This window comes from Falco punctatus (genome assembly GCF_963210335.1).
Source record: "Falco punctatus genome assembly, chromosome: 4".
Taxonomy (NCBI): Eukaryota; Metazoa; Chordata; class Aves; order Falconiformes; family Falconidae; genus Falco; species Falco punctatus.
This window is the reverse complement of record NC_137583.1, coordinates 37,309,355-37,332,539: the sequence shown is the minus strand read 5'-3', so window position 1 is coordinate 37,332,539 and position 23,185 is coordinate 37,309,355. Positions and strand designations below refer to the sequence as shown.

General features: G+C 54.1%; 1 protein-coding gene across 5 annotated transcripts in view; it reads left to right on the top strand.

The window, feature by feature from the left end:
* The window catches only part of LOC308063845 (ankyrin repeat and fibronectin type-III domain-containing protein 1-like), a 221,494-nt gene that overhangs the window by 162,899 nt on the left and 35,410 nt on the right, over positions 1-23,185 (top strand). For 2 of the 5 annotated variants that reach the window (XM_080387341.1, XM_080387340.1), the window contains exon 5: positions 17,418-17,546. The exons of 2 other annotated variants lie outside the window; for them this stretch is intronic. In XM_080387341.1, coding sequence (XP_080243467.1) covers positions 17,418-17,546 — 129 coding nt within the window. Of the gene's footprint in view, positions 1-9,594; positions 11,340-17,417; positions 17,547-23,185 lie in introns of those variants that run through there. One more of the 5 variants, XM_080387344.1, reaches the window with a different exon arrangement.

Genomic DNA, 23,185 nt, shown 5'->3' with positions numbered 1-23,185 from the left:
GCTGGCTCCCGCAGCTGGTGCTCGGAAGTGACAGATAAACCCGCAGGATTAGCAGCGTGTGTCGTTGCAGGAGAGCAGCATCCCCTTCCTGGAGCATTAGTCACCCGAGCCTGACGCCGGGCTGGGGGAGGCAAGTGCAAGTCATCAAATTACCTCCTCCCGCCTGCTCCGGTCCCCCTGCTCCCAGGTGGCCTGTCCTTGCTTGTCCCTCCAACTCTGCCCTTTGTAACCAGAAGGTGGGCTGTGCCAGGGCTGCTGTGGCCAGGATGGGGACAGGCCCTGGGGACAGATGGGTGCAAGCAGCATGTCTCCGCTTGGCCACAGAGATGGTCCCCTCAATGTAGCCAGCAGCATGGTGGGTTGGGGTAGCACAAGCATGGGGGCTCTCTCCATGAAGCCTTTGGGGCTGCATTCTCCCCTGCTGGCCTTGGGGACATGGAGGACAAGAACAGGTTTCTGCCCTTGTGCTGGGACCTTCCAGTGGGCTTGGATTTCTCTTGTGTACCTGGTGGATAAACCCAAGGCCGTTCCACCCTTCTTATCTACCATGATCACATCCAGACCAGATTTTTCTGGTCCTGTGAAGTCCTGAAATTCACATTTGAATTTCACATTGCAAGCAAATTGCCATCCAGAGTCTTTTATACACTCTCCAAGAATGTTTCTGTTGCCTTATAGCTGTGAGATCACCGTGGCCCCCACTCTGAGGTTTCTGCCTGTGATGGCACGTGTTCAGGAGGGAGGAAAGCCTGGATTGGGGCAGGCATCGTTGGAGGGGCCTGGAAGGAGGTGAATAGCAGAGCCGAGCACTGATGGCTACAGAGATGAGTCCTGAGACCAGACTGATCTCATCTGAGGGATGTGGGAAAGATGGTGACCAGCACTGGAAAGGACAGATCTGGCTTTGTTTCTGGAGCTTGGAAGGGAGCAGAGGAGGGATTGGGGAGTTTGGCGCAAGCTTCTTGGTTCCTTGCAGTCGGCTGGCCCATCTTTAGAGGGAATTTGAAAACGCAAAGATAAAAATCAGCAAGGAACCTCAGTGGCCAGTTTCCCTGCCTGAGAGCTGGGCTCTGTTGGAGGTAGCCCACCATTGCTTCAGAAGCAACGATGTCCCCTCGGTCCCACAGCGACATGTGCAGGGGTCCCCATGCTCCCACTCTTTGTGGGAGCCTCAGCAGGCAGAGCCAGAGCATGGGGTACCGGGCATCTCCTTCCTCCGGCTGGCAACCCTCTATTATTAGGGATTTTAGTTTTCTCTTTCTAGATTGACTTGTTGTCAGCATTTATTTTTAGCTCCTCCAGTGCCTCGCAGATTCCTCGAGGGATTCTTTCTTTCCCTCTCCCTCCTACAGGTTTGTTCGTAATGTAGTTGCGCTGATTTGAGCCATGAGCAGGAGGTTTCAGCACCGGCGGAGGCTGCACTGCGGTGCTTGCAGAGCAAATTACCTTTGTGGGTTTATCTAAGGTTGATGGGTCCGTGGGGTCCAGGCACCCTGGGGCAGCCACTCCAGCAGAGACTGGGATGCTGGGAGGGAGCTTTGCTCCCACCTACAGCCACTGGTGTGGGTGCCTTGCAGTCATCACTCAAAATCACTGTCAAAGCTTGCCAGGTGGCTGTTGTCCCCCTTGCTCCTCTCAGCACTGCCCTCCCTGAGTTTTCTCTCTTTTCACTACCCAGGGGAAAAACTCAGATCAGCATCACCACACTGGCTATGTGGAAACAAAACCCAGGGTCCTCCTGCAGCTCCACAGCCAGGTTGGATGGAAATTTTTAAGCATTTTTTTAAAGCTCTGCATAAAGTAATTCAAAACAAGTTGCAAGTATATTTTGGACTCCAGTGGAGCTATCGTCGTCGCCTCACTTCGCTCGCTGGCTGCCCCAGACAAGGGCTCACTTTGAGCATACCCTTCTGCCGAGCAGGGGGGGAATGTTTTCATTCCTAATTTAGAGCATCCGTCTCGCCGGGGTCCAGTCCCCCGTCTCCTGCTGAGCCCGGCTCAGCACGGGGAGCCTGGGGCTCTCTGCAGCGAGTTTACCTGTCACCACCAGCTCCAGGGCTGTGCTAATGTGTTCGTTAGAAAATGTGACTCTCTTTGGACTTAGCCTCCTTCTTCTCACCCTGGGCTGGCGCTTGGTGGGGGATGTGTGAAGGTACAGTTTGTGCTCTGTTTTTTCCAGAATTTCTGTTATTTTGTAGAGGAGGGTAAGTCTGCTTGTTTTTAAACGCCTAAAATATAGGTTGATATTCAGTACAGTTTTGCTGTTTTTCCTGGGGAGAGACAGCACTGGGAGGTCCCGTTCAGGTATGTCTTTGGTGGTGGTAGCTCCATCACTGTGGCACCAATCCAGGAAAGTGCATTTTTCTGAAGCATTCATCTTCGCAGACCGCTCTTACCTGGGAGATGCGCACATGCTTAAGTGTTTTGTTGGACCCGGTCCTGTAAAAGCAGGATCCCTTCAGCAGCACAGGGAACCAAAGCCAACAATCCAGGCAAACCTGTAAGCCACTTGCAAGGCCACAAGAGTTAGATCCCCTTGCAGCAGCAAGGCCTGAGCATTGTGGTGTGGCATCTTCTTTTCCTCTCTGTGGATTAACCAGCTGCAAGGAAGAGTAAGGAGAGCAGGCATCGCAGCCACACATCCCTAAGGAGGGGTGGTGGGATGTGCTGAAGAAGAGGGCAGGGACTGGTGCTTCAGGGTTGCTCTTGGTGGCTTGTGTTTTGCAAAGCCATTCATCAGCTATCGCCTAACGGTACTTTCAGTCATGATGGGGTTATGGCTGGCTGAAGTCATGCCCAGGGTTAGCAGAGGGGCTTGGGGTACCTCTGCAATGAACCTAATGTCAGACTCTGCTTTCATCAAGCAACCCGGTGCTGGAGGTGAGAGGTTTTGAACATGGTCCCAGGTGCTGTGAGGTGCTGGGGCCATGGTGGATTTTCCCCTCTTGACTGTTTTGCTTTGGGGTCTGACTGCAGCATTTCTAGGGTTGATGTTGTCGTTGTGGCTTTTCTGATCTTTATTTTTATAATGTTCATTAGCACAGTTCCTATCAAAGAACAGCACGTTCCCTCCCTGTCCTCATTTTCTCCCTGGTTAATAACCCTTCACTGCTTTGGTTCATTCGGAAAAAGAGACAGTAGCTTTGGGAACAACTCCTGGTCGTCCTAATAGACAGACATCAGCGTTTTCAATCTGATCTGAAAAGCGGTGTTAATTCAAAGCAAGGGCTCAGTGAAATGACTGCAGAAGGCCCACGTTATGTGTCTGGGGAGCATTGAGCCAACCTGTATCAAAACATGGCAGTGTGCGTGCGTTCCTCCGAGCTGCTGAGATGCTCTGAACCCAGATGGTTGCTTATCCTTTCAGAAATGGGCTGTAACAGCAGCCAGAGCTCCCTCCATCCCTCCCTGAGGCTCTGCTTTGGAGATACCCATTGCTGAGGTCCGTGGTGCAATGAGAACCCTTCTAACAGGGTTAACAGTGCAGGAGAAGAACTAAGGTGCGAGACACTGTATAGCAAAGGCTGAGCTGTTGCATGTACTGTGGGGTTGGAGGCATGTGCTGGGGAGCTGTGTTGGGGCTGGGATGGGGTGGGAGGTGGTTATGTCTCCTGGGCATCTGGTCTGCTTCTGAAACCCCCACCATCTTCCTCAGCTGGGTTTTATTGGTGCTGAGGAACAGATGGAGGACACCAGGCTGAGGTTTGAAGCTCTGACAGCCTGGATGGAGTTGCAGCAAGATGTGAAGGGTGTTGTGTCCTGAGGGACCTGCCTCCTGTGGTGACCCCACCCCCCAGGCAGCATTTGCCATGCATGGAGATGCTTTTTTTGGCAACGACCTGCCATGGGCTCTGTGCTGGAGGATGGAAGGGGAAGACAAGACACCCGAAAACCACCCATGCTTCTATTGCCAGCATGAATAATGCACCTCTTCTTGATCCTTCAGGACTGCAGGTTTTCTCCAAGCACAGACCCTCCCATGGTTTATCTTTCATTGCTAACTCTTTGCTTTCTAAATGTCTGAAACCACTTTTGAAGACTTTGGGCTCCCTGCAGCCCGTGCTGCAGAGCGCACCACGCTGGGGTTTTAAGTCAGCTGGTGCACAGTCTTGCATCATGGGTTTGTCATCGCGTTTCTGCATTGTGCTCACGTTGGTGGGCAGATGTTGTCCAATGGCAGAGAGGGCCTTGCACAGCTGTGGAGCAGTCTCAGTGTGACATGTGAAGGCCAAGCCCATGATGAAAGGCAGGTGGTGTGCCTTGGGTCACATCTCTCACATTGGCTTCCCCCAGCGGTTGTGGTCTTTGCTACAGGATTCCTTGGTTGGAAATGTGTCTCATCTGCATCACTCCAGGCTCAGTCCAGGATGAGCTGCCACCCTCTCACACTCTGTCCCCTCATCATTGCCCTCAGTGTGGTCATGCATGAAGGGCTTTTCAGCTGCAGGAGCTCTACTGATGGGCAGTGCCTCCTCTGGAAGATGTCAAGTGCTGCTGGTTCTCCTGCTGGGAGGTGACTTTCTTGGATGAAGAGAATCCTGTGTTGGAATAAAATTCCTGTCACTGGCCTTGCTGGCACGGCCATCCTTTGTGGAGTCTGAGGAAATGGGCCTGATGGTGATTTAGTGATGCTGGGCATGACGCAGTGCAGACAGCTGGCTTCCGTGGGTGTTCAAATAGAAAGGGCCGGTCCCTGCAGCCCTTGGGTATAGGTGGATAATAAGAGTTCATGGGGAAACTGAGGCATGGAGACTTTGGCTCACAGATGAGGCCATGCAGCCCAGACTGGTGTCCTTTGGTTTTCGTAGTGCCAGATGAAAGCCATTGTGCTGGGCCCTCTCACAGCCCGGCCTGGAGGAGGACCCATCCCTGTGCTCAGTCCCTTGCTGTGGTCCCCTACCCGGCCAGTCCTTGGCCAGATGCTGGCTGGAGATGTGCCCCCCACAGGAACCACATCTCTGACAGATCACAGCAAGGTTCCCAGCCCTGGAAATGGCTTTGGCCCATCCTGCTTGGCTCCTGCTGGGGCACATCCCTCCTCCCAATCATTGACTCTTGGCTTTTGGGTTGTTCGCGCCAGAGCTGTGGCCGTTTACTCTTCCCCGAGGGCAGCGAGTGCCTCTCGCTCTCCCTTGCCTCTTTGCTGGAGTCCCTTGTGCCCCAGGCGCCAAGGAGCTCTCCTCTCACTTGGCTGCAGAAACAGGCTCAGCATCCCAGAAATTCAGGCTTTCATGTGGGAGCCAATAGTCACACAACCTCCATCCAGAAACCATCATTATCGGCCGCTTGCTTTTTCTTGGTTTCTTTGAACTACAGCTCCCAGGATGCCTGAAGATATGCAGACATCCTGAAGACAGTGGTTTCCCATAAACTTTTGGGGTTTCATGCTTTGCAGGCAGGAATGTTTTTATTGCGTCGCAAATCCCTTCAAGTCCCTCAAACCTCCGTGGCGCTTCCCTGCCGTGGGGCAGACGCGGTGGCTGGAGGCGGCCGTGAGGGAGGCACGCCAAGGGCTTTTCTCTCCTGCACTTTTCCCCTTCTTGCAAGAGGGACCTTTGTAAATCCTCATCGTGCCTTTTCAAGGGGACTTTTGGACTGGGAGGAAGTTTGGACAAGCTACAGTTTGCCCACAGGGATGCGTTTCCCATTCTCCTTGTCCCCGTTATTTCAAAGGCTGTTAAGCAGTCCGGCATCCCCATGTGCATTGCTGGGCAAAGCAGGGGAGATGCTAATGGGCGGTGCCTCGGGCAGGGTGGTGAGGGGTTTTCACTGTACTGGGAAGAACTGGAGGTGCAGGGAAGAGAAAAAGATGCAAATTCATACACCACTGCCAGAGAGCCCAGCATGCTGGGTTTTAAATCCTGATGTGCTCAAAGACCTAAGGGAAAACCAGAGAGGGAAATTTTCCTTTGGCACGGAAAGATGTGACTGTAACTGTGACCTGATGAGTCCCCACTCCCAGCCCCCAGTGCAGATCTGCTCCTGGGCCAGGTGAAACATCGGGGGATGGTGCATGCTGCGCATGAGCCCCACAGGTGCCCCTGCAACTCTGCATCTTCCTGCTGCCCACCCTGGGACTGAGAGGAGGGTGCTGGGAGTGGAGTGGGGTCCATGGCATGGACCCGGCTGCCCCTAATTACCACTTACTTTCTGTAGAAGAGGAAACGCAGAGGGCAGAATAGGGCTGTGTGTAACTCAGTGGCATTTTATAGCATTATTCTTCTCACCATAAAAATAACGAGTTTTTCCCATTTGGTGCTTGGTGGACACCAGTGTTATGTTTTCTAGTCAGACTCGTGGTGTTTTGCCTTCCTCCTTCTACCCTTTGGCTGGTTAAAGAAGCCTCCAGAATCCTTCATGGGTTGAGTTTTAATATGTATTGCTTCTGTAGGTGCTACTTTACCAGTTTGAGGAGCTTTGTGAATGAAATACAGAGGTGCTGGGTGCCCTTTGGGGGCCACCAGCACCACCAATCACCCAGCTCTTGCAGGAGACAGCAGAGCATGGGTTAGCTGTGTGTGGCCGTGGGACATGTCCTGGCTCTGCTCTGTGCCATCCCTGAGCAGTGAGGCCAGCGGGATGCTGCTGGGGATCTGTTTCTGGGTGGGTGTCTTGGTGCCTCCAGGATCTAGGCTCATTCCCTGCTGCCCCTCTGCCATCCTTCCCTGCAGCGCCCTGTGCAAGCACACCTACATGCATAAGCACCGCTGTGTGCAGCAGCACGCCCATGTGCACACATGGCTCCTGGCACCTGCTTGCCTGTCCCGACAGCGAGCAATGGTGGCAGGCAGTGTGGTCCACTGGAGGAGGCGGGTGCCAACCCAGAAAGGAAAACCATCGAGGCTCTGTGGCCGGCTCGCGTTAACCACATCACTCCTCTCCTGCACTTGGAAAAGCCTGGCCGACTGGCAGCCCAGAATAACAAGCTTTTCCATTCCTGCGCGCAGCATGGGATGCAGGGCCATTTTAAACAAGAGTCGGCTCCAGCGTGAATGCAGTGCTCAGACTAAACAACAGCACGTCCCCCCGGAGTGCCTTGTCCCCTGCAAAGGGGGATCAGGCTGCTGCAGTCACAGCTGCTGGGGCAGAGTGGGTCAGCCTGAGCAGGGATGCCGGGATGGTGTGGTGATGCCTCACTGTGTGTGGGCTCAGCCTGAGCAGCGGCCAGAGCAGGTGAAGGAAGATGAAGGTCCCAGGAGGGCTGAGCTCCTCCAGGGACCTCATCCATCCATGCTGATTGCACGCAAGGGAAGAGATTTGTTGTGTTTTGTCCTTTTCTCTTTTTCTTTTATTTTCCCTGGTATCTTTCTAATTAGAATAAAAGCTTTAATTTCTATAGAGGAAATTCTGAAAACTAGCTATCAGGGCTGTATGCAGAGCTTATGTCACCTTCAGGATCCCACCTCTTCCAAAGCCCTGCAGTTCATGGGCCACATTCATATCGTTGGGCATGAGGTCTGTCAGCATCATGTCCCACTACCTCCCTGCTGTGCTTCCCTGTGAGATGCTTCCTGGCTTGTGCCCACGTGGGGATGGGTTCCCAACAGGATTGTGCATGCCTGTGGGTGATGATGCCCAGGGAGGGAGATGATACCAGTGTGGGTCCCGTCCCTCCCAGTGGTCTGAGCATGCTGGGGGGCTGCAGGGCGCAGCGTGACTCACCAGGCTGTGGGCACGCATGCCCAGGATCTCTGTTCCTGCATGGACAGCTGTTGGTCAGAGGCGGGACAGTTGTTATTGTCAAAATGCAAATGAATAAAATCATTGTTTTGGCAGAGAATTTTTAGGGGAAGGACATGCAAATTTACCTTCCGTTCAGAGTGTACATTGGTATTAAAATACAATGTTTGAAAGCCAAAACAAAGGAACATTTTAATTTGGGACTATCAGATGGTTCCTTCTGCTTGGATTAGCATCAAGTTCTTTGCAGCAAATGCTGTAAGTTCGACAAAACTGGTTTTCAAAGAAAACAAGAAAGTTCTAAAAATGCCATCCATTTCTAGGGATTGTTGCTGCTTTCATTTGCCTCCGCTGTCGTGAAGCAACTGTCCTGGTACTGAATACTGGACAGGCCAACAGGAACAGGCTTTGGGAAATGCGAGTAGGATGTGTAGTTTGGTTTCTTCCTGGATGCTGCTTTAATCTGGCCTCAAAGTAGCTCATGAAAAAGAAAAGAAGCCTGGGGTTCTGCTCGAAGGCACGGGGCTTGAGAGGTCTGGTAGGACCTTGGGGTACACCTGAAGGGTGCTGACAGACCTCACTGTCGTGGTGGGAGCAAGTTGGAGGCTGAGCTGAAGGGATGTGTTCTGTTTCTTTCCTTGGCCTTCTTTGTAAATACCCTCCAAATAAAACCTACTTTTCCACAGTGCTCGGAAACAGCTGCGCCACTTATTTAAACACATCCATGAGGTATCTCCGTCCTTCTCCCCCTGCTTCCCTTCTCCTTTCATCCTTGGGTATACCTACCCGCCTTGTGTTGCAGATCAGAAATAGAGACTAGCCACCAACTTGCTAATTGTAATGCAGCCTGATAATGCCATCTATAATTAGCTGTACGTATCAAAGTGGTTTGGCTGGCGGAAGGTTTTTTGTGACCCTGTTATCATACTTTAAATAGAGGATCCCATCTGCTCTGCCCGACTCCTTGCTACAAAGCCAGGTCCTGCAGAGTCCAGCTTGGTTCTTCCCAGGGAATCCAGCCCAGCACCCATCTAGGTGCCTGCATCTGCCAGGCTTATGAAGAACCGGGCCTGGTAAAGCAGTGCTCGTAGACAATCTTTAAGTGTTGCTTATGCCCCTCAATGTGGCAAATTTTGACAACCACCGAGAGATCTGCTGCTGCAGAGTCTCTTGCCTGAGCCCCTGGTCACCACAGCTGTATGGACATGCTGTCCCAGTGACACGGGGCTGCCCTGAGTTGTGGTTATTGGGGTTTTGCAGCTCTGACCCATCTCTCCTTTCTGGCTTTAGGGTACTCATCAACCAAGAGGCAGCTCATGTTGACGTGTGCTATGGCACAAGGAGCAATGGTTCAGGTTCTCTGAACCACTCAGGGTCTCAGGGTCAACTTGTCTAGAGTTGCAGCATTGTGTCCCAGGGCTGTCAGACATTGCTCCTTGTTCCCTTTTGTCGAGACCTCTAGCTTTTTTCTTTACCATCTCATGCAGCTCCTGCCACACTTTCCCCATCTGCAGCATCCCCACTGTCCCTTTCTCTGGCCTTGGGAAGCCTCAGCGTGCTGGTCAGCTGTCCTTCCTTGCAGCAACTCACTCGCTGGGTTAAAACAGGCATCCCCAGCTTTGCTCGGTCCCACCAGACTGGCTGGTTTAGCTCTTGAGACTCATCCTTGGCAGGTGGGTGAGCCAGCACACTCACAGAGCTCATCCCCGTAGTAGTGCAAAAGCCCTTGACTTCTCTGCAGTGTCACCCACCCTTGGCACATCACAAAGCTCACAAGCCTGGTGTCATAACAGATGGAGAAGTTTGGTTGGGTAGATATGCCTGAACTCATCACTTGCTCCAACTGTGGCTGCCCACAGCTACTCTGTTGCACTGTCTAATCTGTCCTGAGCTCCTCAGGCAAACGAGCACTGATGTGCTGTTCAGAGCTGCTGTGCTCTGGGCAGGGGCAGAGATTTCCTAATGTAATAACCCGCAGGCAGACCTGAGGCTGTAACAGCATCAGATCTCACAAACTAATCACGGCTGAGTCAGCCCAAGAAGTGGGATGCTCAAGTCCCAAAGGAAACCCAGGGACTTGGAGAAACTGTGGGTGAGTTCCTCTCCCTGCACGGAGCCAATGCCCTGCCCTTCAGGTGAGGAACCAAACCTGCCGAGATGCTATTTGCTGCCCTGCCACAGGGAGTGAGAGCCCAGCTGAGCTCCTGTGCCGGTGCCCTGGGGAAGGCACCTCACTTCTGTTTGTGTTGAACCATTGCATTTTGTCAGGAGATCACCCAAGCTTCCCATTTCCAGCCCTGGGCAGCATCTGGGGAGTAGGAGGTAAGCCCCCAGAAGTGCAGCAGAAGAGCAGCGTCCCATACATGGGATGTTCATCAGCAGAAGCCTTGGCTGGGCAGCCTTTGCAGGCAGTGGTGGCCACGTGCAGTCAGCATCTGTCCTTGCGCTAAGGGAACAGCACGTTGAGGACAGGCTATGGTCAGGGGGTCCCCAGTGCTTCCCCCCCAGCACTCACATGGAGCTAAGGTGTGCAGCACCCGTTTGGGCTTGGGAAGTCCCTGTGGGCAGTGTCCTGTGCTGGTCACCTGGCAAACCAAAATAGTGGTAGAAGAGTTCTGTCCATGGCTTGTGCGCCCCAAGCCTGGACATTGCTCAAGGATTTAGGAGACTGAGGAGGAGGAATGTGAGGAGAGTGGAGTATGTGGCTGTGTGCAGCTCACCAGATTCCCTGCCTTGTCACCCATGAGCTCACGGAGATCAGAGAACAGTGGCCAAAACCACTTTCCTGAGTGACGAGGGCAGGGGCAGGGCAGACTAGCAGCAGGAGGGGCTCTTGGAGCTTCCTCCTCCAAAGCTCACCTGGGGACCCCAAAAGTTTTGGTGGGAGTCAGGGCAGTTTTCAACATCACTGCCTCTGCTTTCTCCCCTTCTTGATAGGAACAGATGACAAAGCAGGGCCATGCAGGATGGCAGGGGCTTGCAGCATCCTCTGGGGATGCCCGTGGGGTTTGGTGGCATGTTGTTGCATCAGGAGTGCCGCAGAAAGCCCAAAGCCGGCAGAGGTAAGCTTGAGGCATTGCTGCCTTCTGCCTGGTAGTCCCTTCACAGCTCAGTGTGGTCCCTTTCATTCAAGCCCAGTCCCTCTCATGTGAGCCTGGTTCCGCCATCCAAGCCTGGTCCCTTTGGTCAAGCCTAGTCCCCTCACCCGAGCCCAGTCCCCCCGGCCCAGCCTGGTCCCCCCAGCCAAGCCCACACAGACTCGTGGTTATGTAAAGCCCCAGCGAGCACGACCGGGAGATTCTTCAGTGTCGGAATCTGAGTCACATGGGGCTGTTTTATTTCCCCCTCTGCTAATCTCGTTTCTATAGAAACAAGATTGAGAGGAAAAAAAAAAAAAAAAAAAAAAGAAAAGAAAAAAAAAGAGCCAAGCACAGAGCGAGCGAGAAACCTGAGGTGATGGGTGAGCGAAGCGGAGGTGGTGGATGAGGAGGTCGGGCAGCTCGGTGGGAGAAGGGGATCCCACTCGGGATGGGAGCGTGCCTGTGGTTGTGTGAATCGAGGGGACAGGGACTCTCCCAAAAAGCCACTCTCAGATGAGCTGCTCCTCCGTCGGCGGGCAATCAGCGGAGCCCAGAGGGAAGGGAGCAGAGGCTGTGCAGGTGAGTGAGCATCGCTCGCGTGGCTCCTGGGCATCTTTCCTCAGCACGGCATGGCACAGCACGGCACACTGCAACTGTGCCTGGTTCACTGGGGGTCCTGTCGCCGGCTGCTGCTTTGGGGACACGCTCACGGCTGCAGCCACTGTCAGTGGGCACTGTGCCCGTAGCACACCACTGCAGCAGGCCGGTGAGCAGGTTTGCCGGAGCGGCATTCACGGCTGACACTTGCCCGGAGGCTGGCTGCATGTGTGCGGTGTGCACGTTCCCTTTCCGAAGCCTCTGTCTCCTAAAAGACTGCTGCCTGCTTGGGTGGGAGGCACCTTCCCAGCTTCAATTGTTTTTCCTCTGTTTTATTCTAACTGCACCTGTGCAAATAAAAATCTCAGGGGAGCCAAGCCCCACAGCTGCAGGGAGCTCAGAGAGCTTTGCCCACTCCCAGCCCCGCTCGCCCCGTGGCAGGTCCAGCTTCGCAAGGTCAGGCTGCAGCTGGGATGCCTGTGGGGATAAGCCCAACTTGAAAGCTGGTTTTGCAGTGACTGTTCTCAAAGGGAGGACCTGCTGAAAATGCTGCTTGCTTGGCTGCTGCCAAGTGCCTGGGCTGCCCACAGCCACCGCATGGCTTGTCCCAGGACTTTTGCTTGCCTGTGCTTGATTCAAGAGTCTGGCAGCTGCCTGCCAGGAGCTGGGTTAGATCAGAACCACATACAAGCACGTGCTGGCTCCTGAGTCTCGGGCTAGGGAGTGCAACAAGTGGGAGTTATTCCTGCCTGTGCTAAGATATCTCCATCTCTGTGGGATGAATAGCTTGTGCCTGTGCGGTGGTGACAGCTTTGGCTGGGCATGTTAATGGAGCAGGAGCATTGCCAGTGCTGCCGGTCCCATGCCGGTGCCCGCACTGGTCCTGCCTCATGACCTCGCTCATCCCACACCTGTGGCACAGTGCAGCTGTACTGCATGGACCACGGTCTGCCTGCAGCTTCGGCCATGCACGGCCAGGTCTTGCAGTGCCGGCAGCTGGGTGAGGTGCTGCACAAGCACCCGGGTTTCTGCAGCCACACGCTCGCTCTGGTTGCTGCAAACCACTGAAATGCGCTGCTTTTTGTAGAGGCAGCCCGCGATGTCTCTCCAAAAGCCACCACAGGGGAGAGGGAGGGCTGCAGATCCAAGGAGATGAGGATTTTGCTTGTCGTTGCTTTCCAATTGTGGCATGGTGTGGGGGACGCAGTGGTGAGGCATTGCAAACCCCCGGCCGGATTCGTGCCTGTGCACGGCTGGTGAGGCTGGAGGGATGAATTGAGCCCCTGTGTATTTCTGTACTAAGTCAGCTTTGGGAAATGTCATTGCTCATCCGCCTGCCTGGCCAGCGAGGGGGTGGAGGGCGGTGCTTCAGACCCTTGTCCTCATCTGAAAGGGCAGCTGAGCAGATTTTTGTGTTGGGATGCTGCGTCCTGTGATGGCCCAGTGAGCTGGCTGAGCCACAGGCAGCATGGGGCCAGACTGCCAGCCACGGTGTCTCTGCTCTGCCTGCATTCCTCAGCAAGTGGGGGCTTCAGCAGTTACTCGTGCTGGGGTCAGACCCCCAGAAAACATGCCTGGTGAAGAGATGGGCATCAGGCTGGTGTTACATGGCATGTTTGGGCAGCACAGCTGGCGTGGAACTGTGCCCTGGGCTGAGCCTTGCCCGGGCTGGGCTGTGCCAGCAGTGAGGGTCTGTGTGCTGCTCTGGGCACCCTCTGCTCATCCTGGTTCAACACCCTGGGAGGCCATCAGCACACACCAGGCTAGGGACAGCAATGTCCCCATCTCCCTTCAGCAGCAGCATCTGCCTCTGGCTGCCCCTGCTTGTTCCATGCCTGTGGCAAGGGGTGGGTGCTGTGGCTGATGCCAGGGGTGTATTTGCCGCACCGGGTCCTGCCACCCCCGCATGCGCACGAAGCAGTGGATTTATGGGGGAGATGTCACGTGCAGGCTTTGCATCCCCATGCCCCACTAACAGCGGTGTTCCTGCCTCCCCAGCAATGCCAGCTCTGCTCTGCTGGGAGGTTTGGAGGGAAGAGCTGAGAATGGGTATTGCTGCAAGTATCTCCAGGGCCAATAATTATTTCTGGGAAAAAGATGCTGTGTTCTGACTTAAACGCTGACATGGGACTCTGAACATGTGTAATCTGGCTGACAGATGGCAAATCATAGAGGTGTGATTTATGATACAGCACAGTAGCTGAACAACCTTCTCTGGTTGTCAGGAGACAATTCTTCCCAGTGCTGCGGTTGATGTTTCAATTGATGGTTTTTCCCGCGTGTCCCTTGGCTCCTTGGCAGCGTGCGGGGACCACCGGGGAGCCCTGGCAGGTGCTGGTGCAGCAGGCTGGGTCCACCAAGTTGCTGCAGAGATGCTGCTTCTTATTGTGGGGTAGGCAGGTCACCCCAAATCCTGCCCAGGCTGGACCATGAGCACTCCAGGCAGGGCTGGGGGAGTGGTGCTGGCCTTGTCCCTGTCCCATGGCTGGAATGAAGCAGGCTCAAGGCAGCAGTGGCTCTCTGGGGCTGCCTATTCCCTAGATTGACACTTGTGGTGCTAAGTATGCTGGTACCGATGGGAGAAGGCACGAAAATCTTGTCCATCAGTGAAGTGCACAGAAGGATGGATGCTGACAGCCACAGGGAACCTGCCTTGCTCACACAGCCTCTCTGTGCCTCAGTTTCCCTGCCTCTACCTTAAGATCCCTAACATTGGTCTTTCTCAAGGGACAGAGGCATCTATTACTGTTTGGAAAGCCCTGGGAAGGAAAAGTATGGTTCCAGCCGCATCCCCTTCCCAACTCGCTGCTGCTGTCCCACAGAGCACAGACCCCGGGCACAGTGCCTAGCATGGCTGTGGAAGCATCCTGACCCTGGGAGCACCCCAGCCCCAGGGGACCAGAGCAGCCCCAGCACCAGGAGCTCAGGGAAGCTGACCCACAAGCAGGACCTCGGTGGGGCAAAGGGAGAGAGGCAGAGCAGGCTGTTGGTGTTGGGTTGCATTTGCCTGAGTGCAGCCACGGCAGAGCAGGTATGATTCATTCCCTCTTCTGCAGTACAGTTTATGTAAAGCAGCACTGTATAAATAGCCAGATGATATGTAACGTGCTCCTGGCTTTCTAATTGGTGATGCTTCTGCTGGAGCTTTTGGGTCTGGCAGAGGTGAGAGGATGTTTGTTCATTCTCAGTGATGGATGAATTGCTGACAGCTCTCAAGGAGGATGTACCAGCCCATCAGAGCAGTCACAGCCATCTCCTTTAACCTGGCTGTGAGCAGCTGGAGGTGGTGGGTGAACCAGCTGGGTGACTGGTAGGTTGGAAGGTTGGTCTGGGGGGTGAAAGCAGCATACATGTCAAGACTCTTGGTCACCTTTTGGCTTATATGTGGCCTTGCTTGTCCGCCCTGGGTTGGGCAGATCTAGGCAGCACCTGCCCTGAGCCAGAGAGCATCGCCTTTCTCCCTGCGCCTTCCTCTTCGATGCCGATGCCGTGCCACCGGGGGAGTCAAGGCAAGGCCACATGTCCCAGAGCACCCAGGTGGCTCCACCCCCACCAGCACACCCTGCTGCCAGAGACTAACGCTTCTTCGCTTCTTCGTTCCCAGCCCTGCTGGTGTGTCACCCTGTTTTCCCCCTGCCAGCTCTTGGTGGATGCTGTTGGCTCTATCCAGTGGCTGTTTCTTCCCTGCCTGGAGCAGTGAATGTGTCCAGGTAAACCTCCTGGGCGTGCAATTGTCCTGGTGGTGCTGATCGCAGGAGGCATGTACCGGCATGACAGGCACTTGTTTGTTGCAGGGGGCAGCTGCCTTCTTGCATCTATGCAGGTGGTTTGGGATTTCCCAGCCCTCCATCTTGGCTGGGGACCAGTTTGGGAGGGGTGGCTGTAATGGCACAGGGAGCATGGTGGGGATCAGGGAGCACAGCAAACAGGACAGTGTTCTCCAGGCAGTCCCCAAATATCTTATAAGATCAACACCTCCAGCATCCTGGCAGCTAGGGATGGAGCCCTCACCCCTGCAGGGAGGCCGGAGCCTCTCCTGGAGAGGTGGAATGCTGGGCAGCATAGGACTGCCACAGCAGGAACAGTCAAATGCCACCGAGGAGATGCTATAGGAAGCCAGCAGCATCCAGTCCCACCACCCAGCCCCATCCCTGCATCAGCCCCAAGCCCTGCTCGCCCCAAGGTCCACATCACACCAGGGGCTGCTGTGGTCAATGCCCATGCCTCTCTAAATTGGTATCCTATTCATTGCAGCCAAGCTTTGACACCAGATCAAGGGAGAGGCGAGGTGGCAGGGATGGTGGTAGCACAGGGCTCTGCTCGATGGGCTTTCACACGGCACCTGGGTCGCTCCTCTTTGAACACCTCTTCCTCTGGCTGTGATCAGGGGAAAGCTGGGGTTTGGGGTTATTGTTGGGCTTCTTTTAAGGCAAACCTCATCCTTTACATCAAAGTAGTATTTCTTCTCAAGAATGTAAAGAATGACCCTGGAAGGTCTGAGCGGCTCTTTCCCAGCGGTGATTGGAGAGACGAGAGCCTTCTCCAGAAAGCTGTCTCCACCCCATCCCCAGCAACAGCAATTCATAAGCTGAAAAATAAATCAATAACCAGAGTTAATGAATTGAAGATGTCTGTGTTTAAAATGTATCAGGAAAAAAACGGTTAGCTGGTCGCGGTTGCATAATTATTGTGAGGAAAGGCAGGGAGCTCTCATTTCTGAGAAATACCTTCTTTTTTTCTTTCTTTTCTTGGAGGTATTTTGTTTTGTTGGAGCTGTTCAGGAATCAAGAGGAGGGGAGGACTGGCTTTAACAATGTGTGTAGGTTCAAAGTCTCCCCCCAGGTCTGTCCCTCATCCCCCAGGACCTCTGTCAAATCACTCTTCCCCTTCCCTGCTTAGCCTGGAGCCAGCTGAGCAGGAGGAGCTGGTCCTGCTAGTGCAGGACTGAAGGAGGAGGAGAGGCAGTGGCTGTGCCAGCGTGTGTGGCAGGGCTGGCAGATAGCACCAGTGCCACCAGCCTGGTCGTATGCCCAAGCTGGGTGTCCCAGCTCCCCATCTGCTCCTCCCTCATCACTCCTGGTGAATTGGCAGCAGGGACAGGTTGATGCGCTGTGTTCAGCTGCAAGCCAGAGGTGCTGGCCCTTGGCACAGCCAACACCGGGGTCTCTGTGTGCTGCAGGGGAAGGCAGAGGGCTGCAGGTCTCTGCAGGGCAGGCACCTCCCAAGCAAATCTCAGGGCCAGCTTTCTGCATTGCCCCTGAGTTTGGAGATGGTGTGGTTGTGCCTTGGGACAACAGTTCTTTTACGGAGAGAGCTGGGGTGGAGGTGGGTGTGCAGCATGACCCCGGAGCCTGGGGATGCTTTTCTTCTGGGTCCCAGGGACTGGGAGTGATGCTGGAGCATCCTGCCCAGCAGGAAGGGGCTTTATTTGTGCAGACACATCTTGCAGCTGAACCAATTTGCTCACAAATATTTCTGTTTCCTCCTCCGAAACATCTCTGTCGTGGGCTGATTTCCATACCAGCCCACCTCAGGAAAGCTGTCCCAGTGTTTGAAGGCCCCAGCTGGGAGGCCACAGGGGCTCTGGGGTTTCTTGGAAGGAGTGTGCAGCGGTGGAAGAGGCCTGCTTTGATTCTGTCCACTGATGCTTCCCCAGCTGCCAGACCCCTCTCAGGTACTGCAAGAAGCAGAAGCAGCCGGCGTTTCTGTAGCATTGGCCGTCACCAGCTGGCATTTGGGCAGGGGCATACAACCTAGGGAGGTGATTTTGCCGCAGTGGGGAGCAAGACCCAGTGCTCCCAGCCTGCCAGGCTTGCAGCTTTGGTTTTGCTAATAGCACACCACAGACCCATGCTGGTCCTGGCCTGCTGAAGTGATGCTAAACCTGCTGCAGCCCTGCTTCTTCTCCCTGAGGCTGGTGCTATCCTGTCCCGGCGCTGCTGGCCACCCAGCAGCCCCCTCCGTTCAGCTCCGAGCTTCACCTGGCTTTGTGCCGTGGACCTGCTCCTCGGAGCTGGGGTGCTTCAATGACATTAATGCCTTTCCTCTCCCCTTCCCCAGGTCGGAAAGCAGCCTCTCTAGGTTTGCCCACCGCTTGTCAGTTAAGCAGAAGCAGGAGAAGAGAAGGAAAGCTGAGTATGCCTCGGCTGAGCTGTCTGCCTTCCGGCCCAGGTCTCTGAGCATTGAATGGTAAGAGCCGCAGGACAAGGCTGGGGGAAAGGAGCTTGTGCCTCTCCAGCCCTGCTGCTGTCCCCTGTCCCCACTGCTGCCACTCTGTCTCTGCCCAAGCAACACCCCTTCAAACCCCTCTCTCTGCTGCAGGAGCTCTCGCAGGACATCAAGCCAAAACATCCCCCCTTGCCCCAGTACAGGGAGCAGCAGGGAGCCCCAGGTGGCTCCTTCCTTGGGGCAGCTGAAGGAGACCCCACAAACTGAGCCGTGGGGGTCTTTCAGGGTTCATGTGGGATGCGGATGTGCGTGTCTGCTGGGCTGGGGCACATGAGTGCACAGCCTCTGGCAGCCCCGGCCGCCAGCTTCTCCTCTCCCCTTCCCTTCACTTCCCTTCCCACCTTGTGCTCCTTATAGGAGCTGCTGGAGGAGGCATCCCGCGGCCCCTCACTGCCCAGTGCACCTCTGTTGGATAAACCAGAGCTCAGAGCTGCAGTGAGATGGCCGCAGCCAGCGTGGTGGCACTGGGAGCTTCAGGGGCTCCCTGCTAGTGCTGTACCCGGGGTGAGTGGTGTGAGGGTTTGGGGTGGTCCCAGCACAAGCCACCCACCAGGCAGCCCCGTTTGCCCATGCTGGAGTGATGCAGTGTTCCTTCCTTCCCCGCTGCTGCTGCTGCGGTGGTGCCTGTGGGGCCCCTCGTGTGGAGCACAGGCTCAAACTGCAGTCCTTGCTGGAGCACGGAGTAATTTATCCTGGGTTTCTAAGCTCTGATGCAACAGCCTTGGAAGCAGATCACAGTCAACCCTCCCAGCATTAGAGGTGACCTGCTAAGGATATTTAAAAGAACTGGAAATTGCATTGCTTTCTGTTTCCTTAGATGGGTAAAGGAGGGTAAAACTTTTATTTAAAAAAAAAAAAAAAGAGAGAGAGAGAAGAAAAGAAATGCTTAGAAACTGCAAGAATGTCAAGCTTGGTTCTCATTTTCCCTGCTTTTTTTGGAGATCTTTCTGGCTTTTATTGTATGTTCTAACACTTCAGTGTGAGGTTGCAGAGTCCTCCTCAAAGGCTTCCTCTATCTGTGAGGTTAGTTAGGCATCAAAGCTAACTAGGTATTAATGAGGCCAGACAAAGAATTTAAGCTATTTGGTGACAGATAGCTTTCTTCTCCAGTTGCACAACTTTCTTCCCTTTGCCGAAACTATGTCATCAGGAAAGCTGTTCTGCAATTGCTGTAAATCTTGTAAACAGACAAACATGTGAATTTGTGATATACCAAATAGGAACACAAGCAAAGAGCCCACTGAAAACAGTGTTTCTCTTTATTCATAATAAAGAAGTAAGAGAATTCAGTAAATCTCTTTTCTCCCTTTCGATGTCTCTCTGAAGCCCCCAGACCCCATTTTAGCCCTGCAGTGTAAAGGTGTATTTGTGGTACATTTTCACTCAATCTGTAACATTTTCCTGGGGGAAACCATCTATCTTGTATTATTTTGCAAAGCACCTTGTAGAGCAGTGACTCCACAGCAGCGGTAGATGATGCTGGTTTATAGGGGGTTTGTAAGCCAGCTTGGAGCTGAGCTCTGGGTGGGGAGGAATGGCCTTTGCCTTCAGTTTGCCACGTGCCATTGCACTGGAGATCAAGCTGGAAAGCATGAGGCCTGAAAGAGAAGGACCTGATGTCATTGTTCCTCAGGGGCATGGCATGGCAGGAAGATGACTGCCCTGCAGTCGTGGGATTTATCTATGGCTGGAGGTGTCCTGTGCTGGGGCAGATGCCCGACCTGGCAGCCAGCTTGGGTGGGCCAGGGTGCTGGGGCTCGCCGGCACTCAGTGGCCAGGCACAGAGGAGGGGTGACCCGGTGGGTTGCAGTGACAAGGAGCCAGGCAGGCAGCAGCAGGGGGAGGACCCTGCCCACCACCTGCTCCCTGCCCATCTCAGTGTGCTTGTTGATCCTCTCCCCGGTGCTGCTGCCGTGGTTCAGCAGACAGCTAAGGGCTGTGCTAGCTGCGGTGTTGCAGTGCAGGTATTTAATGGGCTTTTACATGCACACAGCCTGATTTTCAGAGAGTGGTGGGGGCACTTGTGCACGGGGCATGGAGCGCTGCCTCCCCGGCAGCACGGGCATGCTGCAGGCAGGCTTTTACGTGTGCCAGTGGTGCATGCGCCTGGTTCACACATGCACGCTTGCCTGGGGAGGCACTTGGAGGTTTTTCCCATGCAAGCACCAGCCTCTTCTGCAGCTGTCTCCTGCAAAGGGGGCATGTGGCCTTCTCCCTGGTGTCAAACATCATTTCTCTGCATCCCCTGTACGTCTTCAGGGATCTGTGATCACTGTAGCAGGATAAGTGTCCCTGGGCTTCTGCACAAAGGAGAAGGGCCTCTAGAGCCATGGGTCTTGCTGCCCCTGCTCGCCCTGCACCTTGCATGGGAGGTCCTGGGCTGCAGGCAAGGCTGCTGGGCACTGTGGCCAACAGAAAGCATGGCTTATGTACAGATGCCTAATTTGGCTTTCAGAACAAATATCTACGTGCATCAAATCTGTATGTATTTATAAGCTTAAACCAGGTCACCACTGCATTATTTTACCTGCCTCTGTGCAGAAGATGAACATTCACACTGCGTATGATGGCGGGTTCAGTTCATCCCATGCAGGTAGGAGGGGGATAGAAAAGTGATGGACTGTGTTTTCCCAAATCAGTGGCTTCTGAGAATCCTGCCCATCTAAATCCCAAGGCTTGAAGCCAAGCCAGGGCTCCTGGACCTGCTGTTACCTGTTGCCAAGGAGGAGATAGAGATTATAAGCAAAACATCATCAGTGCCTGTTGCTTTGAAAAGCTGGGTGTCAGTCCAGTGGAGCATTTAGCATTTTCTGCCCAAAATTCCTACCAAGGCACTGTCAATCCAGCCCCTCGTGTCTCTGCCATAGTGGAAAGCATCCTTACCTCTCATTCCCATGCAGGGCAAGCTGAGCTAGTTTTCCAGAATTCCCAGTTGTTCAGGTGCTCAGGTAGGGCTGGATGAAGCTGAGGTAGAAGAGGAAGAGCTGTACAGCATCACAGGATCTGCCTGACACTGTGTCCCCCGCACTGAGCGCTGCCAGGTAGGATGGGGACAACAGACCCTTTCACCTCCCCTTGGCCCTTCTCCCCATTGCTGGGGACCTTGAAGCCCTTTGGGGCAGGGTCACCAGGCAGTGGCACCTCTGTGGGCCAGGAGGTGCAGTTATTCACTGCCACAATAAATAAGGTGCTGAATGTCCCGCGCTGCCTACCTGAAGGCGCAGGGCTGCTCCCGTCACAGGTCTTGCAGTCCGTGCATCCGTCTGAGCACATCTGCCCTGCTTGCCGGGTGGGACACGCTCGTGGGTCGCGTTTCTCTCCGGGCACAAGGCAGGCTTTATTTGCACAGCACGTGTTTATGTGCTGCACCAGGCAAGCAGAGCACGGTCCTGCTCCCCAACTCGGCCGGCAGTGAGCGAAGCCTCGTTAGTTCCACTTATTAAAAAAAATTGCAGGGGGGAAGGGAGGGAAGGCAGGGAAAAAGTGAAGTATTGAGAAAACACTTCTTTCATTCATATGTTGTTTACTGAAATAAATACTTCATTATTAGGCTTTTTTTAGGCTATTTTTTTTTAAAGCCAGCACCACAAAGTCCCCAGTGTTAGGGCCCATGAATGTGCCGTATCACCTCAGCCCATTGCCCCTGTGAGCCGGTGTCTTGCTGCCTGGAGGTGCCCAGAGAGAAGCACCGCAGGGAGCGGGGTAGTGCCAGGCTTTCCCAAGCTTGGGGCAGAAACCCTGGGGCTGCTCATGTCTGGTTTTATTTAGGTTTGCTGATTCCTTCCTCCTCCTCTTTGCCGGACGGTGCATGCTGTGTCTCACAGGGCATCGAGGCCGCTTCAGCTCCAAATGAGGCAAAAACTGGTAACTGAGGCAAGGAAGGACTTGGGGTCTGATTTATTAAAGCTCTGCTCTCTGCTGGTCTGTGATACTAATCTAGCTCCAAAGCCTAAATAGCATGAAGGTGTGCGAGACAAAAGCACTCTTTATTTGAAGCTCGCCACCTTCTGCTGTTGGGAATGAAGATGAAAGCTGGCGGCTCCTGTGGAGACCTCCTGCTGTCCTTACAGCAACCCTGAAACAGCAGCAATCCCTTTTCTCCCCACTTAGGGTGAACTGAGGCAAAGAGAGCCCCCTCTCCTCATGTGCGTGTCACCTGAGAAATAATCCACGTTTATCTTCCCTCTTGAGTGAGTCCTAATCCACTAAAAGACTGCTCTCCGCTGCTTTACTCTTGTGCCTGTGGAGCCTGGGAACCTCTGTCCCCCTCTTGCATCCTTCCAGCTCTGGTGCTCATCAGCAGTTCCAGCCCTGGTAGGTTTGTCTTCCTGGCATCCATTTGTCTCTACCTTTTCCTTTCCTACCTCTCAGTCTGGTTTTCCTTCTCCCATTTGTTCCTCTGCTTACTTTCCCTGCCGCGCTCCTTTCCCCATACTCACCTCTTGTTCACCCTGATTTTCCTCTGTTTTCTTCTTGATTGTTTACTTCTACTTGCTGCCTTTTCTACTTGGACTCCTTGAGTTTTTCATGTCGGACAGCCTCCCTGCGATCCATGGTCAGAATAGCATATTCCCATGGTGGCTCAGGAAAAATGTAGTACATTCCTCACTTCCCCCATCCCATTATCTCAGTTTTGCTCGTTGGCTGCCCACCACGAGCTGTTGAAGCAGCGCTGGCAGGAGCATGTTGTCTAGTGGTTAGAGGCAGGCAGCCGGCTTGGGTTCAGTCCTGCCTGCATCTTGTTTTGCTGCCTGACCCCTGGCACGCTGCAGAATCTCAGCTCTTTGCTTCTCCTATGCCGAAGAGAGGGATGCGCGGAGACCTGCCTGCCCTGCAGCCCCCAGTGCCGACCATCCTTGCCCAGATGGGAAGGTGCAGACTGGTTTTCCCATGATGTCCCAGCACCAGGGCTGGATGTGACAGCTGGCGGGTGTCCTTCTGCAGTGGTGGTGCCAGGAAGGCAGAAGTCACAGCTGCCGAGTGTGGGAACCTCACTGGCACCATGGGGCTGGCAGAGGTGGCACGTGCAACTCTGGGGCTGTTCTCTGCCCCATGTTTTGAGTTGGTTGTAAAGCAAAAAATTTTTAACAGAAGTGTTTTCATGAAAGTTATTTAAAATTTTGTGATGTAAGAGAATTTCCTCTTTGTGTTTAAGTGGTCTCGTGTGGTGTGGAAATTATCCCTAAATTGCTGTGCTGGGGGATGAAATCCATGCCATGGAGGTGCCTGGCACTGCTCAGCCTTCTTCCACGGCTGCTGCCAGCTGATGTGGGCAGGCAGTGAGGATGACTTGTCCACAGGCAGGCTCCTCGCCCTCTGGTACACAAGTGCCATGGTCCCAGGGGGCTGCAGAGCCCGTGGGATGCACTGAGCTGCCGGCTGATCTGTCTGACTGTTCCTGAGCCAGTGCACTGTCGGGCTGCTGCTTGCAGAGCTCGACAAGAGGCTTGGGCTGTTTCCATCATAGCAGTCTATGGTTGTATAGTGCTTTCCCCAGGACTCTTTGCCTGACAGTCACTTGTGTGCCAGGGGGAACCAGCACAAAGTGAATTGTCAGCAACTTTTTGGGAGCTCAGGAGGAGCAGCACTGTAAAGATAGA